At 39.4% G+C, this 19,535-nt stretch overlaps 1 protein-coding gene across 2 annotated transcripts in view; it reads left to right on the top strand.

The window, feature by feature from the left end:
- The window catches only part of SPTA1 (spectrin alpha, erythrocytic 1), a 225,771-nt gene that overhangs the window by 114,659 nt on the left and 91,577 nt on the right, over window positions 1-19,535 (top strand). For both annotated transcript variants that reach the window (XM_037166281.2, XM_053668006.1), the window contains exons 22-26: window positions 11,174-11,325; window positions 12,313-12,499; window positions 14,848-14,949; window positions 17,826-17,917; window positions 19,006-19,150. In XM_037166281.2, coding sequence (XP_037022176.2) covers window positions 11,174-11,325; window positions 12,313-12,499; window positions 14,848-14,949; window positions 17,826-17,917; window positions 19,006-19,150 — 678 coding nt within the window. The remainder of the gene's footprint in view (window positions 1-11,173; window positions 11,326-12,312; window positions 12,500-14,847; window positions 14,950-17,825; window positions 17,918-19,005; window positions 19,151-19,535) is intronic.

Below are 19,535 nucleotides of genomic sequence, written 5' to 3' on the forward strand. Positions count from 1 at the left end.
TTATCATTTCTTTCTTTTACCCACAAGAGTCACAATCAACTTGAAAATATAAAAAGACCAGAACTGGACCCATAGAAGAGGCCTCCCAATAGTAGAATCAGAGAGACAAATTGCACATTGTTGTAGGAGAGAAGCCACAAGTTGCTGCATATTTGAGTAGGTGGAAGCAGAGAACAACAGGATAACCAAAAGAGGCTGCACCATTGAAATTCACAGACATTCCACCACAAAAGTTCATACCATAAACCCAGGGTGTCAAAACAGATTAATCTAAGAAGCTGAGGCTAACAAGAAGAGTCTCACAAACAATGGGAAGACAAAGAAACAATCCCCAAATGAAAGGAAAGGAGGAATCCTCAGAAAGAATGTTAGATGAAACAGAGGCAAGTCAACTATCAGATACTGAATTCAAAGCACTGGTGATCAGGAAGTTCAAAGAGCTCACAATCAGCTACCAGAAACTACAGGGAAGCTACAATGATCTCACTGTGAACTATATCAACATGAAAAAGGAAATGGAAATTATTAGGAAGGGCCAAGAAAAAAGGAAGAATACAATTTCTGAATTAAAAAACACAGTGGAAAGCATTAAAAATAGGGTGGATGAAACAGAAGATCGGATTAGTGAATTGGAGGACAAAGTAGAAAGCATCTCACAGAAAGAACAGGAAAGGGAAAAGAGGCTCAGAAAGAATGAAGAGAGATTAAGAGAAATGCAAGACAATATGAAACGTAATAATATCCGAATAATAGGAATACCAGAAGGAGAAGAAGAAGAACAAGGGATAGAAAACATATTTGAAAGAGTAAAGAGAGAAAATTTCCCTAATTTGACAAAAGAAAAAGTCACACAAATCCAGGAATCTCACAGAGTCCCATTCAAGAGGAACCCAAAGAGGCCCACTTCAAGACACATCATCATCAAAATGGCAAACTTCCAAGACAAAGAGAGAATCTTAAAGGCAGCAAGGGAGAAAAAAGAAATAACATACACGGGAGCCCCAATAAGGTTAGCCACTGACTTCTCAATGGAAACACTCCAAGCAAGAAGAGATTGGCAAGAAATATTCCAAGTAATGAGAAACAGAGGCTTACAACCAAGGCTACTTTACCCAGCAAGGCTCTCAATCAAGATAGAAGGCCAAATAAAGAGCTTCCAAGACAAAAGAAGTCTAAAAGAATTTGCTGCCACCAAGCCAGCTCTACAAGAAATAATAAAAGGTCTGCTTTAAGGAAAGGAAGGAAAAGAGACAGACAGGAACACAGGTACAAAAATGGCAATGAATAAGAACCTATCAATAATAACCTTAAATGTAAATGGATTAAATGCTCCAATCAAAAGACACAGAATAGCGTCATGGATAAGAAAGTATGACCCACACATATGCTGCCTACAAGAGACCCACCTCAGGACAAAAGACCATCACAGACTAAAAGTGAAAGGCTGGAAGCAAATTTTCCAAGCAAATGGACAAGAAAAAAAAGCTGGGGTAGCAACTCTCATATCAGACAAAATAGACTTCAAAAAAAGAGCCAGAAAGAGTGACCCAGAAGGTCACTTCATAATACTCAAGGGAAGAATCCACCAAGAAGACATTAACATCATAAATATATATGCACCCAACATAGGAGCACCAAAATATATAAGGAAAATCTTAGAGGAATTCAAGAAAGATATAGACAGCAACACAATTATAGTAGGGGATTTTAACACCCCACTATCAAAAATGGACAGATCTTCCAAACAAAATATCAACAAAGACATTGCGGCATTAAACAACACCCTTGATGAAATGGACCTAACTGATATATACAGAGCTCTTCACCCCAAAGAAGCTAAATACACATTCTTTTCAAATGCACATGGAACATTCTCAAAGATAGATTACATGATAGGGCACAAAACAAGCCTCACAAAATTCAAGAATATTGAAATCATACCAAGCATTTTCTCTGACCATAAGGGACTGAAACTGGAAACCAACCCCAAAGGAAAAAACCCAAAACACCCAAAATCATGGAGACTGAACAGTATGCTATTAAACAATGAATGGGTCAAGAATGAAATTAGGGAAGAAATCAAAAAGTTTCTGGAAACAAATGAAAATGATCTCACAACAACCCAAAACTTATGGGATACAGCCAAGGCAGTCCTGAGAGGGAAGTTTATAGCAATACAGGCCTACCTAATGAAAACAGAAACATTTCAAACAAATGAACTTACTCTACGCCTGCAAGAACTCGAGTAACAACAACAAAACAGCCCAAAGGAAGTAGAAGGAAGGAAATAACTAAGATCAGAGCAGAACTAAATGACATAGAGACTAAAAGTACAATTCTAAAGATCAATGAATCCAGGAGTTGGTTCTTTGAAAAAATAAACAAAATAGACAAGCCTTTAAGTAGGCTCACCAAGAAAAGAAGGGAACGGACACAAATAAACACAATCAGAAATGAAAGAGGAGAGATTACAACTGATACCACAGAAATAGAGAGGATTGTAAGAAATTACTATGAAGAACTGTATGCCAAGAAATTTGAGAACCTAGGGGAAATGGACACATTTCTAGAAAAATATAATCTCCCAAAACTCAATGAAAAAGAAGTAGAACAGCTGAATAGACCAATAACAGCAAAAGAAATTGAAGCAGTAATAAAAAAACTCCCATCACACAAAAGCCCTGGAGCAGATGGATTCACAGGAGAATTCTACAAAGCATTTAAGGAAGAGCTAACCCCCATTCTTCACAAACTATTCCAAAAAATACAAAAGGATGGAAAACTCCCTAACTCCTTTTATGAAGCCAGCATCATCCTAATTCCAAAACCAGATAGAGATACAACAAAGAAAGAAAACTACAGGCCAATATCACTGATGAACATAGACGCTAAAATCCTCAACAAAATATTGGCAAATCGCATCGAACAATATATCCAAAAGATTATACACCCTGACCAAGTGGGATTCATCCCAGGGATGCAAGGATGGTTCAACATTCACAAAACAGTAAATGTAATTCATCACATAAACAAAAGCAAAGACAAAAACCACATGATCATATCAATAGACGCAGAAAAAGCTTTTGATAAGGTACAACACCCATTTATGATAAAAACACTCAGCAAAATGGGAATAGAGGGAACATTCCTCAATATAATAAAGGCCATTTATGAGAAACCTACAGCCAATATCATACTCAATGGACAAAAACTAAAAGCTTTTCCACTAAGATCAGGAACAAGACAAGGATGTCCACTTTCACCACTCCTATTCAATATAGTATTAGAAGTTTTGGCCACAGCGATCAGGCAGGAAAAGGAAATAAAAGGCATCCAAATAGGAAAGGAGGAAACAAAATTGTCACTGTTTGCAGATGACATGATAGTGTACATGGAAAATCCTATAGACTCTACCCAAAAACTGCTCAAACTAATTAATGAATTTAGCAAAACAGCAGGATACAAAGTCAATATCCAGAAATCAAAGGCATTTTTGTATACAAACAATGAATCAGCAGAAGCAGAAATCAAGGAAAAAATCCCATTCGATATAGCAAAAAGAAAAATAAAATATCTGGGAATAAACCTAACCAAAGAGGTAAAAGACCTGTATGCAGAAAACTACACAGCATTGAAGAAAGAAATCAAGGAAGACACAAACAAATGGAAACATATACCGTGTTCATGGATTGGAAGAATTAACATCATCAAAATGTCCATACTACCCAAAGCAATATACAGATTCAATGCAATACCTATTAAAGTACCAATGGCGTATTTCACAGACATAGAACAAACACTTCAAAAATTTATATGGAATCATAAACGAGCCCGAATAGCAGCTGCTCTTTTGAGAAAGAACAAAGTAGGAGGGATCACAATACCCGATATCAAACTGTATTACAAGGCCACTGTAATCAAAACAGCCTGGTACTGGCATAAAAACAGGCACATAGACCAATGGAACAGAACAGAGAGCCCAGAAATCAACCCAACCCTCTACAGTCAATTAATATTCGACAAAGGGGGCAGTAACATAAAATGGAGTAAAGATAGCCTCTTCAGCAAATGGTGTTGGGAGAACTGGACAGCTACGTGCAAAAAAAATGAAACTTGAGCACCAACTTACACCATACACCAAAATAAATTCAAGGTGGATAAAAGACTTAAATATAAGCCATGACACCATTAAAGTCCTAGAGGAGAACATTGGCAAGAAAATCTCAGATATTCCACGCAGCAACATTTTTACGGATATGTGCCCTAGAGCAAGGAATATAAAGGAAAGAATAAACAAATGGGATCTCATCAAAATAAAAAGCTTCTGCATGGCTAAAGAAAACAGTATTAAATTAGCAAGACAACCAACTGTATGGGAAAACATATTTGCCAATGATACCTCAGACAAAGGTTTAATCTCCAAAATATACAAAGAACTTACACGACTCCACTCTAGGAAGACATCGAACCCAATTAAAAAATGGGAAAAGGGCTTGAACAGACACTTCTGTAAAGAGGACATACAGAATATCCAGAGACACATGAAGAGATGCTCAATATCGTTAGCTATCAGAGAGATGCAAATTAAAACCACAATGAGATACCACTTTACACCAGTCAGGATGGCTATAATAGACAAAGCAACAAACAACAAATGTTGGAGAGGGTGTGGGGAAAAGGGGACCTTAGTTCACTGTTGGTGGGATTGTAGACTGGTACAACCATTATGGAAAACAGTCTGGAATTTTCTCAGAAAAATAAAAATTGACCTGCCTTTTGACCCAGCAATTCCACTGCTAGGATTATACCCCAAGAATCCTAAAACATCAATTTCAAAGAACCTATGCAGCACAATGTTCATAGCAGCACAATTTACAATAGCCAAGAGTTGGAAGCAACCTAGGTGCCCATCAGTAAATGAATGGATCCAAAAATTGTGGTACATATACACCATGGAATTTTATGCAGCAGAGAGAAAGAAGGAGCTACTACCTTTTGCAACAACATGGATGGAACTGGAAAGCATTATGCTGAGTGAAATAGGCCAGGCATTGAAGGACAAATACCATATGATCTCACCTTTGACAGGAAGCTAAAGAATAAAACAAACAAGCAAACAGAATAAAAACAAAGACGTTAAAATAGAGAACAAGTGGGCAGCGACCAGAGGGGAGAGGGAAGGGAACTTAAAGGGAAAAAGGGGGAGGGATTTTGAGGAACAAGTATGAAAGACACAGAGATGAGGACTGGGGGGGGGGGATGGGAGGGAAGAGGGAGACCGGGCGGGGGGGGGGGGGGGGGAGAGAAAAAAATGTACTTGAAAAGTAACTAAATAAAATTTAATATTTAAAAAAAGAGATTAAACAAAAAAACTAATGAAAACTAATTAAATGGAAAGAAGAGAAATTAAAAAAATGTAAGTTCTGAAGAACAGCAAAGTGATATATGTCTCAGCTGCTGGTGCTCATCTGATTTTTTTCTGGATCTTTCTTTGGTCTTTTCACAGCTCCAAGTCTTATTGTCTTACACTTTGAAAAAAAGCCTCCTCCTGAATTTAAACCTGCCTAGAGGATTTTGCTGGTCTTTCTGAATGAAGCAGGCAGAGGAGGGCTTGGCTCCACTTTTTCCCCCTTCCTGTGGTTTTTCTACACAAATGGGTGCTCAGTTTGGGCTACAATATTCTATTCACATGTGTCCAGTTCCCAGCTCACACTCTCAGAGCACTGTGTGGCCAATACTGTCCACTCTGTGCATATGTGCACTCTGTGCACTGGCCAGGCCAGTGCTTATAATCCACCCCATTGTGCAACCAACACTTTGATTAGCCTGTGAGATGCACTGAGTGGGAAACAAATCTCACCCCTCCTCCTCCTTCTTTGTTGACCTGGGTGCTACATGCATGCAAAGTTTCTTCAGGGCAGAACCTTTGGATTAAGTCTCTCTGGGCACTGCTACCTCTCTGCACCCACACTGCCCTCCTTTCATCAAGCTGTGAGCTGCTCTGAGTGGGAGTAAATTGTGTCCCCACTCCTCCCTCTTCACTGGCCCTGCCAGTGTATGTGAGAGGTCCTTGCACAGTGGCTGAGATCCTCTTTTTCAAAAATATCTTTTCATTGTTGTTCAAGTACAGTTGTCTTCATTTTCCTGCAACCACTTTCCCTAGCCCCATCCACCCCACCTCCTACCCTCATTCCTGCCTTCCTTTGAGTTGGTCTATGGGTCCTTTATACATGTTTCTTAATGACCCTTCTGTTTATTTCCCCCATTATCCCTCTCCCCTCTCCCCACTGGTTACTGTCATTTTGTTCTTTATTTGGTCTCTGATTATATTTTGCTTGTTTGTTTTGTTGATTATGTTCCACTTACAGATGAGATCACATAGTATTTATCTTTCACTGCCTGAATTATCCTCTTTTGAGTGAGTTCCCCTTGCATCTGGCCAGCCATTTCTAACAAGTGCCAGACTTTCTACACAGACCAACTCTTTGACCAGTCCAGAGACTATCTGGGTTACTGCCAGTTGCAGCCCATCTCTTCTCCCATCTCTAGGTGTTGCCCATCTCCCAAGTTTCTCTGGTACTGTTTCAGTCAGTGACTGCTGCCCCAGATGGCAACTGCTGTCCTAGCCAGGGTACTCCTCTGGCTGTGTGTCTCTTATTGCATCTTTATTACCCCAGTGACTTTAAGCATCCAGGTCTCTCCTGGTGCAGGTCTGTGATTTCCCTGTTCTGGGAGTGGAGGAGCCTCTAAGTTGCAATTACTGATCTGGCTGTACTTGTGCCACAGCCATGGTCTCTGGGGCAGAGCCCAGGGACCTTCCCATCAGCCTGCAGAATCTCCTTACCATCTGTTTTTGAGACCTCTGCAATCCTTATCTTCCAAATTTAATATCAGCTGGGATTCTGTTGGCTGTTCACTATGTTCTTCAGAAGATTGGCTAGGTGTCCCAGTTGGGTGCACAAGCAAGTGGGTTCAACTCCCACCTACCTGGCCACCATCATCTTCATAAGATTGATCTTTGCTTATTATCAGTTTGAATATTTTATGCCAATTTCTTTGGCCTGAAATATTTCTATTAAGAATCAGATGACAGTTCTCTGTAAGCTCCCTTGTAGGTAACTATCTTTTTCTTGCTGTTTTTAAGATTCTCTCTTCATCTTTAAGTTTTGCCATTTTAATTATTCCCTATCTTGGCATGGGCCTCTTTGGGTTCAGGTTCTTTGGTATTCTCTGTGCTTCTTAGGCCTGTGTCTTTTTTCTTCACTAATTTAGGAAAGTTTTCAGTCATTATTTCTTCAAGTAAATTCTCAATCCCTTGTTCTCTCTTTTATCCTTTGGTACCCCTATTTTGTGGATAGTTGTTACACTTATTTTGTCCCAGTGATTTCTTTAAACTATTTTCTTTTTATTTTAATTCTTTTCCTTTTTGCTCCTCTGATTGAGGGATTTTGCTACCTTGTCTTCTAGGCTGCTGATTCAGTCTCTGATTTTATTTAATCTGCTATTTGTTCTTTCTTTTGGGGGAAAATTAATTTTTTGTTTTGTTTTGTTCCTTGATGTTTGCTGCCTCTCTGTGTGTTGTTTCTATGTATTAGGTAGATCTTCCATGTCTCCTTGTCTTGATAAAGTGTACTTATGTAGTTGGTGATCTGTTGGTTCCAGTAGCAAAGTCTCTTTGTTCACCTGTGCTGGTGTTCTAGGAGTGTCTCTTGTGTGTGTGTGTGTGTTTTTTTTGTGTGTGTGTGTGTGTGCCATTCTGTTGCAGTTAGGCATTTCTTGCTTTTGGCACATCTGTGGGTGGTTTACCCTCAGGACGACTATGTGTGAGAATTGGCCATGATCACAGTGTACCATGATCACAGTGTATCACAGTGGCCATGATAGCTGTGTGTGGGCTGGCCCTACTAAGTATAGTCCACCCTAACAGGGTCTGGTGCCTGCCAAGATCTCCCTTTGGTTGTGTTGCTTTTTGAACTAATTGAGTTGTTCTCTATTGTCTGAAGCCAGCCTCTTGGGATGGACTCTATTGCAGGTCAATATCAGACACTGCCTGTGACTGGCCTTGGGTTACCTGTTAGAAGCTTCAAAATGATCCATTGTCGAAAGCTGTCTGTACTGGTCCTGGGTGCACATGGGAGGAGCTAAGGTATATTGTGGCCAGGTGCCACCAGTACCAGAGTTGGGGCTTGTCAGCAAAAGGCACAAGGCGTTTCAAAACCTGCCACTTCCTGTTGGACTCTGCCACTTAAATACCCTTGAGCAGTACACAAATTGTGTAATGCAGGTTCTCGGTGAGTCAGGAGGTAGAGGCAAATTATATTCACTAGTTTAATAAAGATTCAAACTCAGTAAAAGTCTCAGAGTACACTAAAGTCAGCCGCAATCTTCCTGAGGCCTGCAGAACTTTGTTGTATAGCAGGGTCTCAGGGAATTTTCGGGGTGGAACTACTGGAATCTATCAAGCTAAAAAAGAGTAAGATTTGGCTTTGAGGTGAGAGGGCCCAGTACTGGAACCCTGGCTCTTGCTGAAGCTCAAGTAATTTTTTATATTCTAATACTTGATTAGTCTCCAGAAGTGATTGGAAAGAGAAGAAGAGAGGTTGGAATATTGTTAATCTGAGGGCAAGTAAAATTTTTAGAGAAGCAACAAGTTTTATTACCAAATAAGTTGTGTGTCAGTCTCCCCTTTTTTCTCCTTGATTTCTTCATTTCACCACATTATTTTCTTTTTATTTTTAATTAATTTATTTTTATTGATTATGCCATTACAGTTGTTCTATTCCCCCTTTCATTCCTCTCCATCCTACCCCCCCATCCCCATCATTACCCCCCCTTTCGTTTATGACCATGTGTCTCAAGTTCTTTAGATTCTACATTTCCCCTACTATTCTTGCCCTCCCCCTGTCTATTTTCTACCTACCGTCAATGCTACTTAGTCTCTGTACCTTCTCCCCACTTCTCCTCCCACTCCCCTGTTGCCAACCCTCCATTTGATCTTCATTTCTATGGGTCACTCCTGATCGAGCTGTCCTTTTAATTTGCTTTCGTTTTAGGTGTGGTTGTTAATAACTGTGAGTTTGCTGTCCTTTCACTGTTCATGTTTTTTTAACTTCTTTTCCTTAGGTAAGTCCCTTTAACATTTCATATGATAAAGGCTTGGTGATGATGAACTCCTTGAATTTGATCTTGTCTGAGAAGCACCTTATCTTTCCTTCCATTCTAAATGAAAGTTTTGCTGGATAGAGCAATCTTGGTTGTAGGTCTTTGGATTTCATGACTTGGAATACCTCTTTCCAGCCCCTTCTTGCCTGTAAGGTCTCTTTTGAGAAATCAGCTGACAGTCTGATGGGGACTCCTTTGTAGGTGACTGTCCCCTTATCTCTTGCTGCTTCTAGGATTCTCTCCTTGATTTTAATGTTGGGTAATGTAATGATGATGTGCCTTGGTGTGTTCCTTCTTGGGTCCAACTTCTTTGGGACTCTCTGAGATTCCTGGATTTCCTGGAAGTCTATTTCCTTTGCCAGATTGGGGAAATTCTCCTTTATTATTTGTTCAAATAAGTTTTCCACTGGTGGCTGTGACTTTCCCCCTTCTGGTACCCCTATAATTCGGATGTTGGGGTGTTTAAAGATGTCCTGGAGGTTCCTAAGATTCTCCTCATTTTTTTGAATTCTTGCTTCTTCACTCTTTTCTGTTTGGCCATTATTTGCTTTCTTCTGGTCCACTCCATTGATTTGAGTCCCAGTTTCCTTTTCATCCCTATTGGTTTCCTGTGCAATTCCATTCATTTCAATTAGTTTCACCTTCATATATTTGCCTAATTTGTGGCTATAATCAACCAGTTCTGTGAGGATCCTGATCACCAGTATTTTAAACTGTGCATCTGAGAGTTTTGCTATTTCTTCATTGCTTAGATTTATAGGCTCTGGGGCTTTGAGATCTTCTTGAGCCATTTTTGGTCTGTTTGCACCTGTTAAGTATGAGGAGTGGAGCCTTGAACTCCCAGGTCTCTGAGTTGTGGCTGTATGTGGGTGCGTGGTCAGAGTGGAGAAATGGCGACCCCCTCTGCTGTTTTGTGCCACTGGGTGAGGAGCAGAGCCATAGGTGGTTCCCCAGGGCTGGGCCACTCAGGTCGCTGGGTTATGATGCTGTATGTGGAGGCGGGGTCAGAGAGGGAGAAATGGCAGTGCCCTCCCCCACAGCTCACCACTGGGGCCTGCTGGGACCCGTCCAATCACCCACTCCCTCACTTGTCTATCTGCGCATGAATGCATGACCACAGTCAAATCTCGGCCCTGCTCCCTGGCTGTTTCCCCGCGGTCACTCGTTAGTTCGCTCACTAGGTCCAACCCTGCGCCTGGATTCCACGTGCCTGAGTCTGTCTGACCAAATTTTCCTGTGTAACCCACTCCTCCAGCTGCTGGTTTTGCCCCTCTTACCGGTCAGGCTGAAGAATTTGTTGTTATCAGACTTCCGAAAAGTTCAATGTTCTGTGTTCTGGCTGTGTTTTCTGTTACTAATATTTAGTTGTCTCTAAACTTGGTTGTGTGAGAAAGCACGGCATCTCCACCTATGCCTCCATCTTGGCAGAAGTCTGAAATACCACATTATTTTCTGAGGAGACTAACTTCAGAGTGCTTAGTATAGCACAACATCCAACATACTCCATGGGGATCAGAATTGTATTTAAGCATAAAACATTCACATAGGTGAATTTCAGGGCAACACAATTTTTGGGATGTCTGGGGCAAGGATAGGGTAAGAAAAGGTATTGTACAGTTTTTTCATACACAGATGCTCCACCACCAAGAAGATCAATTTAATTCAGGCACCACGTTGTTTGTTTGGTTTTGGGGGTTTTGTTGTTGTTTATAATTTCTACTGGATAAGTTGTACCATCATTAAAAGAACTATATTTGGTTTTTGAAAACATCATCAAAGTTAAAGATCTAACATTAAATGTCAGATTTCTCAATTTCAGAAACTTATTCCTGTAATTCCTGCCACTCACTATTTATATTCTTTTTAATATGTGGCAATTATAATGCTCCTCCTATAAGTGATGTTTTGCTTCACTTAGCCACAAGTTTGTGCTTAGAGACTTAGTTGAACTCTTTTCTATTTGTGGCTTTTCCAAGAACTAAAAACGACTCTGGATCTGCTCTCCTTTCAGGACTGGTGGAAGGTGGAAGCTGCTGATCACCAGGGTTTTGTGCCAGCTGTCTACGTCAGGAAACTGGCCCATAATGAGCTTCCTATGCTTCCTCAGCGCTGGCAAGAAGAACCAGGGAACATTACCGAGCGTCAGGAACAGATTGAGAACCAGTGAGTTCTAGAGGCTGGAGGGCTGGACAGATGTTTGCCTAAACATTTCTTATTGGTCAAAGACACTTATCAAGACTGCACCTGTTAGATTAGAGGAGCTAAAAGTAAACTTATTGTCCTGTAAATACTTCATTTTTTTACATAAAAACAGGAAACCCTAGCACCATTAAGTAAATTAACTGAGGTTAGACTTAATAGACTACTTGTCCAGCATTCTTTCAAGGTTTCAAAAAGGTTTTCTTACTTCCACATGAATTTTGTTTATTCTACCAGGCTGTTTCATATCCAGTTATCAGCAGGTATGTCAATATCTGACTTCTATAAAATATTGCTGGTCACACTTGAAACGATGACATTTTTATGATTTAAAAATGGAACAATGACCCTGGCTGCTGTGGCTCAGTGGATTGAACCCCAGCCTGCAAACCAAAGAGTTGCCAGTTTGATTCACAGTCAGGGCACATGCCTGGGTTGCAGGCCAGGTCCCCAGTCAGGGCATGTGAGAGAAAACCACACATTGATGTTTCTCTCCTTTTCTCCCTCCCTTTCCCTCTCTCTAAAAATTAATAAATAAAATATTTAAAAAAATGGAACAATGTATGTTTCTCTGATTTCAATGCTATTTTTCTTTTTTTTTTAAGATTTTATTTATCTTTAGAGGGGAAGGGAAGGAGAGAGGAAGAGAAATATCAATGTATGGTTGCCTCTTGTGTGTCCCCTGCTGGGAACTGGCCTGCAACCTAGGCATGTGCCCTGACTGGGAATCGAACCATGGTTGCTTGATTCCCAGGCCCGTGCTCAATCCACTGAGCTACACCAGCCAGGGCTCAATGCTATTTTTCTTCTATGTGTATTTTTCTATTTTACTGTTTCCCTTTTGATTCCCTCTTTTACCCCTTTCATTCTCTCTCTTGTCCTGCTTCTACTCTTCTGTGCTTTTCCTATCTTTTATTTCACCTTTCTAATTCTCTTCACTTATACACCTAGGTACCACTCTCTCCTTGATCGAGCAGAAGAACGCAGACGTCGTCTATTGCAACGTTACAATGAGTTTTTGCTGGCCTATGAGGCAGGAGATATGCTGGACTGGATCCGAGAGAAAAAGGCAGAAAACACAGGCATAGAACTAGATGATGTTTGGGAGCTACAGAAAAAGTTTGATGAATTCCAAATGGTGAGAAGAAAAAACCATCTCCTCCAGATAGTTTTGTGAGGATTATCATTGTTTCCTTTTCTTCCATATCCCCTCCTAAGTAATTCCTTAACTTCAGGATTGATAAATGTCTTCCCAAATCTAACATGAGTTCCACATGTTAAATCTTTCTGTGGCTGTTATAGGTGCAAGGAGAATGCAGAAGAAAGTACTCAGGCTGCATGGAGTAGTGATCAAGTACTACATGGAGTAGTGATCTCCCTGGGTTCTTCAAAACTTGACCTATACTGTGTTGTGTTCCTAATGCCCAGACTGAGATGGAACATTGTTGGACTCTGTATAAAGTCTAATTATGGGGCAGAAGTTAGGTGGGAAGATGGAAAAAACAACTCTACTTTAAAGCTAGGCAATTTCCAATTTTCCACCTACTTAAACTCTTCTTTCCTCCTTTATTCTTTCAGATTCATTTTATTATTTTAACTAGTAGTTAGAATAAATTCCTTTTTTATGATAAATTATAATGAATTTCAGAGTGATAGATGATAGATAGATAAATAGATAAATATAGAGATTATATTTTATTTTTTAGGGATATGTGAAAGAAAAGTGAAAGAATGGAAAAAATGAGTAAAATTATAAAATAACACCAAGAATGAGACTTTCATAGGAAAACTCATTGAAAATTTATTGTATAATGTAAGGAATAATATTATCACTGTAGAAATTATGATAAACTCCCTAGAGCTGTTTCTTACAGCATGCCTTAATATAAGCAGATTGCAACTCAGTAAGTGAAGTTCTGTAGAATGGGTAGGCATTTATGTTGGCAGAAAATATGTCTAGATATAGATTCCCCTGATGGTGTTACTTAATACAGGTAGGGATTTTTAAGAAACCTGGGAAGATTAGATTCACCCTGTCTTCTCCTCACACTTATGTGAGTTTAGTTTACAGTTAGATCTTGATCATTTGGAGGTTATTAGCCAATATGGTATGAGGTATAGCTCAATCTTATCTTTTCCCCAAATCACTAATTTTTGCAGCATCATTTACTAAAATGTCCATTATTGCCTCAATTATTTGAGTTACTACCTTTTTCATATAGTAAAGTTACATATGTACTTGAAATTATTTCTGTAAATTAATTCTGATTTTTCTATGATAGACTTGATAAGCTATGGCAACCTATTTATGTGTTACCACCCTGTTCTAATTACAGAATTTTTGTATTATGCTTTTAGTGTCTTGTAGAAAAAGGCTACGCATGACTTAATTCAGATTCACTGAATGCACTAAGTAAAAAGATGGCTAAATTTCATTAAAATATGCAAGAAAACCTGTGGTTTTATATTGGCAAATATCACCATAAATGAAATCATAATAAAATCTATACTGGGAGAAATGATTATAAGATATATTGTAGATAAAGGGACAGTATGCCAGTATATAAGTACCTTAAAAATTGAGGGAAATGTATTTTGTTCATTACATTTTACATATAAGTGAAATCAAAGTGGAAACAGACTCATGAATACTGAAAACAGACTGACAGCTGTCAGAGAGGAGGGGTTTGGGGGTTGGGTTAGAAGGGTAAAAATGTTAAGCAAGGTAAAAAAAAAAGACTCAAGGACACACACAATGGCATGTTGAATGGTGATTACCAGAGAAAAGGGGAGTGGGAGAAAAGAGAATAGGTAAAAAAGAGTTAAATGGTGATGGAAGGAAACTTGACTAAGAGTATGTATTAATAAATACACAGTACAAGATACAGATGATGTACTATAGAATTGTATACCTAAAATATATAAATTTATTAACCAATGTCATCCCAATAAATTAAATTTTTAAAAAAACTGAGGAAGACAAATAAAATCTGTCAACAGAAAAGAACAGATGATTTAAAAGTATAAAGGGAAATGAAAAAAAACTAAGAAAATGGATGTACTCCATACTTCAATTAAATAACAGTGCCCTTAGGCAGTTTCTGATAGTCACTGAATATCAGAAAGATAAAGATACTCTTCTAAGTGAAAATTTGGAGAATGGCAGCTTTTTATGCATTGAAAGTAAGGGTAATTATAGGGTTTTTTTTTTTTACAAGATCATATGCTTTAATGCATAGACAATTTTTTGCCATGGAATTAGCAGTATATCCCAAATCAATAAATGCAAAAAATTCTTACCTTGTTCCTTTTTTTAAATTTAATTTTAAATTATTGTTAAAATACATACTCCCATCCCAATCCACCCAACCAGCCCTCCCCCCCTAGGTTTTAATATTTACTTTGTCAGGGCAGAGATGAGCAAGCAAGTATTAAAGATTTATAAGAAAGTGATCTACACTACTTTGAATAAATTTTTCCACATAGGATTTGAAGACCAATGAGCCTCGACTGAAGGACATCAACAAGGTGGCTGATGATCTTTTATTTGAAGAACTCCTAACACCAGAAGGAGCTCAAATACAGCAGGTAACTAAGGCTTCTTCCATTTTTCCTCACTACTAAGTTGAGCTTTGGGACTAATTATTTAACTTAAATATATTCAACTTCATCTTCTACAGATCAGCTAGAACATGCAGAATATAATGAAATTATGGAGCTGGCCACAGGAAAATTCAAAGACAATAGTCCAAATAGTTCAGTCATTTGAACTGATCTGAAGTCCTTAAATCACAACATATACTCACCTCTCCCCTATCACCATAGACACAGAAATTCAGTGCTCAAATACATAAATACAAAGAAAATGGATATGAAGGAGTCATGGTAGTGGAAGGGGTAAATCAAGAAAACCTACTGGAAGAGATAGGTCCTGATAAAATCTGATGGAAGAAGAAAAAAAATATGTAGGTCAGTAGAGATGAGGAAAAAGGTATTCTAGAGCTGATTCAAATTCATACCTATGGGACTTCCGCCAAGATGGAGGCATAGGTGAATGTGCCGTACCTTCTCACACAATCAAGTTTAGAGACAACTGAATATTAGCAATAGAAAACATAGCCAGAACACGAAAAATTGAACTTTTCAGAAGTCCGTTAACAACAAATTCTTCAGCCTGACCGGTAAGGGGAGAAACCGGTGGCTGGTGAAGCAGGGTTGCACAGGAGGACTCCATCAGACGGACTCAGGCCCACGGAATCCAGGCGCAGGGTTGGACCTAGTGAGCTACAGAGCGAGCGACCACAGGGGAGACAGCAGGGGGCCGGGGCTGCGTGTTGACTGTGGTAGCGCATTTGTGCGCTGGTGGACAGGCGAGGGAGTGGGCGGTTGGATTGGGGCTCGGCAGGTCCCCGCGGCAAGTGGCAGTGGAGGGCGCCGCCATTTCCCTGCTCTGACCCCACCTTCACATACAGCATCATAACCCAGCGACTCTGAGTGGCCCAGCCCAGGTGAGGTGCTGCTCCTCACCCAGCTGTGAAAAACAGCAGAGGGGGTCGCCATTTCCCTGCTCTGACCACGCCCCCACATACAGCATCACAACCCAGCGACCTGGGAGTCCAAGGCTCTGCTTCTCACACTTAAAGGGCATGAAAAGACCAAAAATGGCTCAAGAAGATCTCAAAGCCCCAGAGCCTATAGATCTAAGTGATGAAGAAATAGCAAAACTCTCAGATGCACAGTTTAAAACACTGGTCATCAGGATCCTCACAGAACTGGTTGATTATAGCCACAAATTAGGCAAATATATGAAGGTGAAACTAATTGAAATGAATGGAATTGCACAGGAAACCAATAGGGATGAAAAGGAAACTGGGACTCAAATCAATGGAGTGGACCAGAAGAAAGCAAATAATGGCCAAACAGAAAAGAGTGAAGAAGCAAGAATTCAAAGAAATGAGGAGAGTCTTAGGAACCTCCAGGACATCTTTAAACGCTCCAACATCCGGATTATAGGGGTACCAGAAGGGGGAAAGGCACAACCACCAGTGGAAAACTTATTTGAACAAATAATAAAGGAGAATTTCCCCAATCTGGCAAAGGAAATAGACTTCCAGGAAATCCAGGAAGCTCAGAGAGTCCCAAAGAAGTTGGACCCAAGAAGGAACACACCAAGGCACATCATCATTACATTAGCCAATATTAAAATGAAGGAGAGAATCCTAGAAGCAGCAAGAGATAAGGGGACAGTCACCTACAAAGGAGTCCCCATCAGACTGTCAGCGGATTTCTCAAAAGAGACCTTACAGGCAAGAAGGGGCTGGAAAGAAATATTCCAAGTCATGAAAACCAAAGACCTACAACCAAGATTGCTCTATCCAGCAAAACTTTCATTTAGAATGGAAGGACAGATAAGGTGCTTCTCAGATAAGATCAAATTCAAGGAGTTCATCATCGCCAAGCCCTTATTATATGAAATGTTAAAGGGACTTATCTAAGAAAAAGAAGTTAAAGAAACATGAACAGTGAAAGGACAACAAACTCACAGTTATTAACAACCATACCTAAAACGAAAGCAAACTAAAAGGACAGCTAGATCAGGAGTGGAAACATAGAAATGAAGATCTCAAGGAGGGTTAGCAACAGGGGAGTGGGAGGAGGAGATGGGGGGAGAAGGTACAGAAAATAAATAGCATAGACAGTAGATAGAAAATAGATGGGGGGGCAAGAATAGCATGGGAAATATAGAATCTAAAGGACTTGAGACACATGGTCATAAACTAAAGGGGGGGGTAATGGTGCGGATGGGGGTAGGGTGGAGGGGAATGAAAGGGGGAATAGAACAACTGTAACAGCATAATCAATAAAAAATTTAAAAAATTCATACCTATGGTTTAATAAACTAATGGATATTAATGAAATTTCTAGTTCAGCTCTTTGGGTTTTAATAAACTAGTGAGGATGAGTTCCCTGTTGCTTTTTGTGGTGGTTGACATGGAGCCAAAATGAAAAAAAATTGTTCATAAGGACAATTTACTTAACCTCTACAAAAAAGTAGGATCTAAGAGACTACTTTGTTTCATCAATTCAGAATACAAAAGGGCACTACATAGCTTCTAGAAAAAAAGTGGGATAGCTTCTAACTACAAATGCAATGCTTTCCACTAATTTTTCAGAGGATGTAATATAGTCTGTCACAGGAAACATCAATTGTCACTCCAGGGTTGATGTTTTCCCCCTTAAACATCAGACTGGGAAAGAATGTAAGCCCTTTTATAACTGCTCTCTAGAGTAAATGAGGCCTGAACTCAAGCTATCTAAAAAATACATGTCCCTATGCAATTTGTGAAGTGGATATCATGAAATCAACCATAATTTAAGGTCTTCAGGAACCGGTAAGCTTCAGGAACCACTAAGCTATCTGAGTCACCTCCTTACCTGAAGTATAATTTGTCTGACTCTTTTAGGAGTTGAACACCCGCTGGGGATCCTTGCAGAGGCTTGCAGAGGAACAGCGCCAACTGCTGGGCAGTGCCCATGCTGTCCAAATGTTTCACAGGTGAGAATTTTAACCCTAAAAAGCTGTGCTCTATAACCTGCTCAAAACCTTCCAAGTCTATTATAGTAGAGCCATAGCTATTAGTATAACCTTTCTTCCTTAAATAGAGATAATAGAAGGACAGGTGTTTCAGTAGTATATTCCTCACTTCAAATTTCTAGTGCCTAGGCTTGGTCCTTGGTACATAATAGCAGTCCATATATGTTGTCATGACAGTGGATAAAACAAAATAGAAATGAGAGGTTTAAGTAACTATATTTCTGAACTAGATGTATATAGTAGAGAATAACAGATATGATAGTAATTTTCATAGTCATAGTCAGTGTTTCAACAATTTATTTGTGATTTCTAACTCTGTTGCTATACCAAGGAACACATACATAAGTAAGTGAACAAATAAAGAAAAAATTAGGAATCCAAACATCTTCACTATGTAAAAATGTAATTTTGAATATCCAGATAAAGCAAAAGTGAATTCCAGATTATTATGATTGTTTAGAATGATTTAAGATGGAATACTGTAAAATATAATAGCTAAACATGTAGCTCAGCAGTCAGGCCACCTAGTTCAAACTTAGGCTCTGTCATTTAGCAGTAGTATAGCTTAAAAAATTATACTTAGTATTTTTAAAGCTCAGTTTTCTCATAAATAGAGTAAGAATGCCCCAAGTAGTTGTAATAATAACTATGCCCTGAGTAGTTGCCGTGAAGATTAAATGAGCATAAGCTCTAGCACATTAAAAAGGATGATGGGTGCTGGCTGGTGTAGCTCAGTGGACTGAGCATGGGCTGAGAAACAAATGGTTACTTGTTCAATTCCCAGTTAAGGCACATGCTTGGATTGCAGGCCAGGTTCCCAGAGGGAGTCATGTGAGAGGCAACCACAGATTGATGTTTCCCTCTCTGTCTTTCTCCCTCCCTCCCCCTCTCTCTAAAAATAAATAAATACAATCTTTAAAATAAATTAATAAAAAAGATGATGGTGGTGATGATGATGATGTGGTGGCAGTGATTACTTCATTGTGAATCCCGGTAGTCTGCCTCTGGTGCACATTCTTATTACTAAAATCTTTACTTTCATTTACTAGGGAAGCAGATGACATGAAGGAGCAGATTGAGAAGAAGTGCCAGACCCTCAGTGCTGCTGATCCTGGCTCAGACCTGTTCAGTGTTCAGGCCCTTCAACGACAGCATGAGGGATTTGAGAGAGACCTTATACCCCTGGGAGAAAAGGTAAGACACAAGCTTCCAAATTTTTCTAACATTTTTCTCTTCATGTTTATTCCTATCAATACCCTATTTTGTGGTTTTGTTTTCCAGTCCTTATACTTGCATTTGTCTTTTTAATACTCAATACTTTTTCTTGTATCCTAGCTATAAAACAACTCCACTAAATGAACATGCCCCAGGTCTATTAGCATAAAAGGAAAATGTGTGGAAAATGAACCCCTGTCCAAGTGCCTATTTAATGGGTTACAAGTGAGCAGAACTTACAGAAGTTAGTTGCAGGGCAGCAGCCTAAGATCAGTAAGAAACAGTCAGAATCAAGGTGGCCAGGCCTATGCCAGAACATGGTTCACAATTTTCTTCAAAAGTAATTGAATGAGCTTAATCCTAC

The sequence above is a fragment of the Artibeus jamaicensis genome, unplaced genomic scaffold, assembly GCF_021234435.1.
Source record: "Artibeus jamaicensis isolate MK-2021 breed Jamaican fruit bat unplaced genomic scaffold, CSHL_Jam_final contig_475, whole genome shotgun sequence".
Classification (NCBI taxonomy): Eukaryota; Metazoa; Chordata; class Mammalia; order Chiroptera; family Phyllostomidae; genus Artibeus; species Artibeus jamaicensis.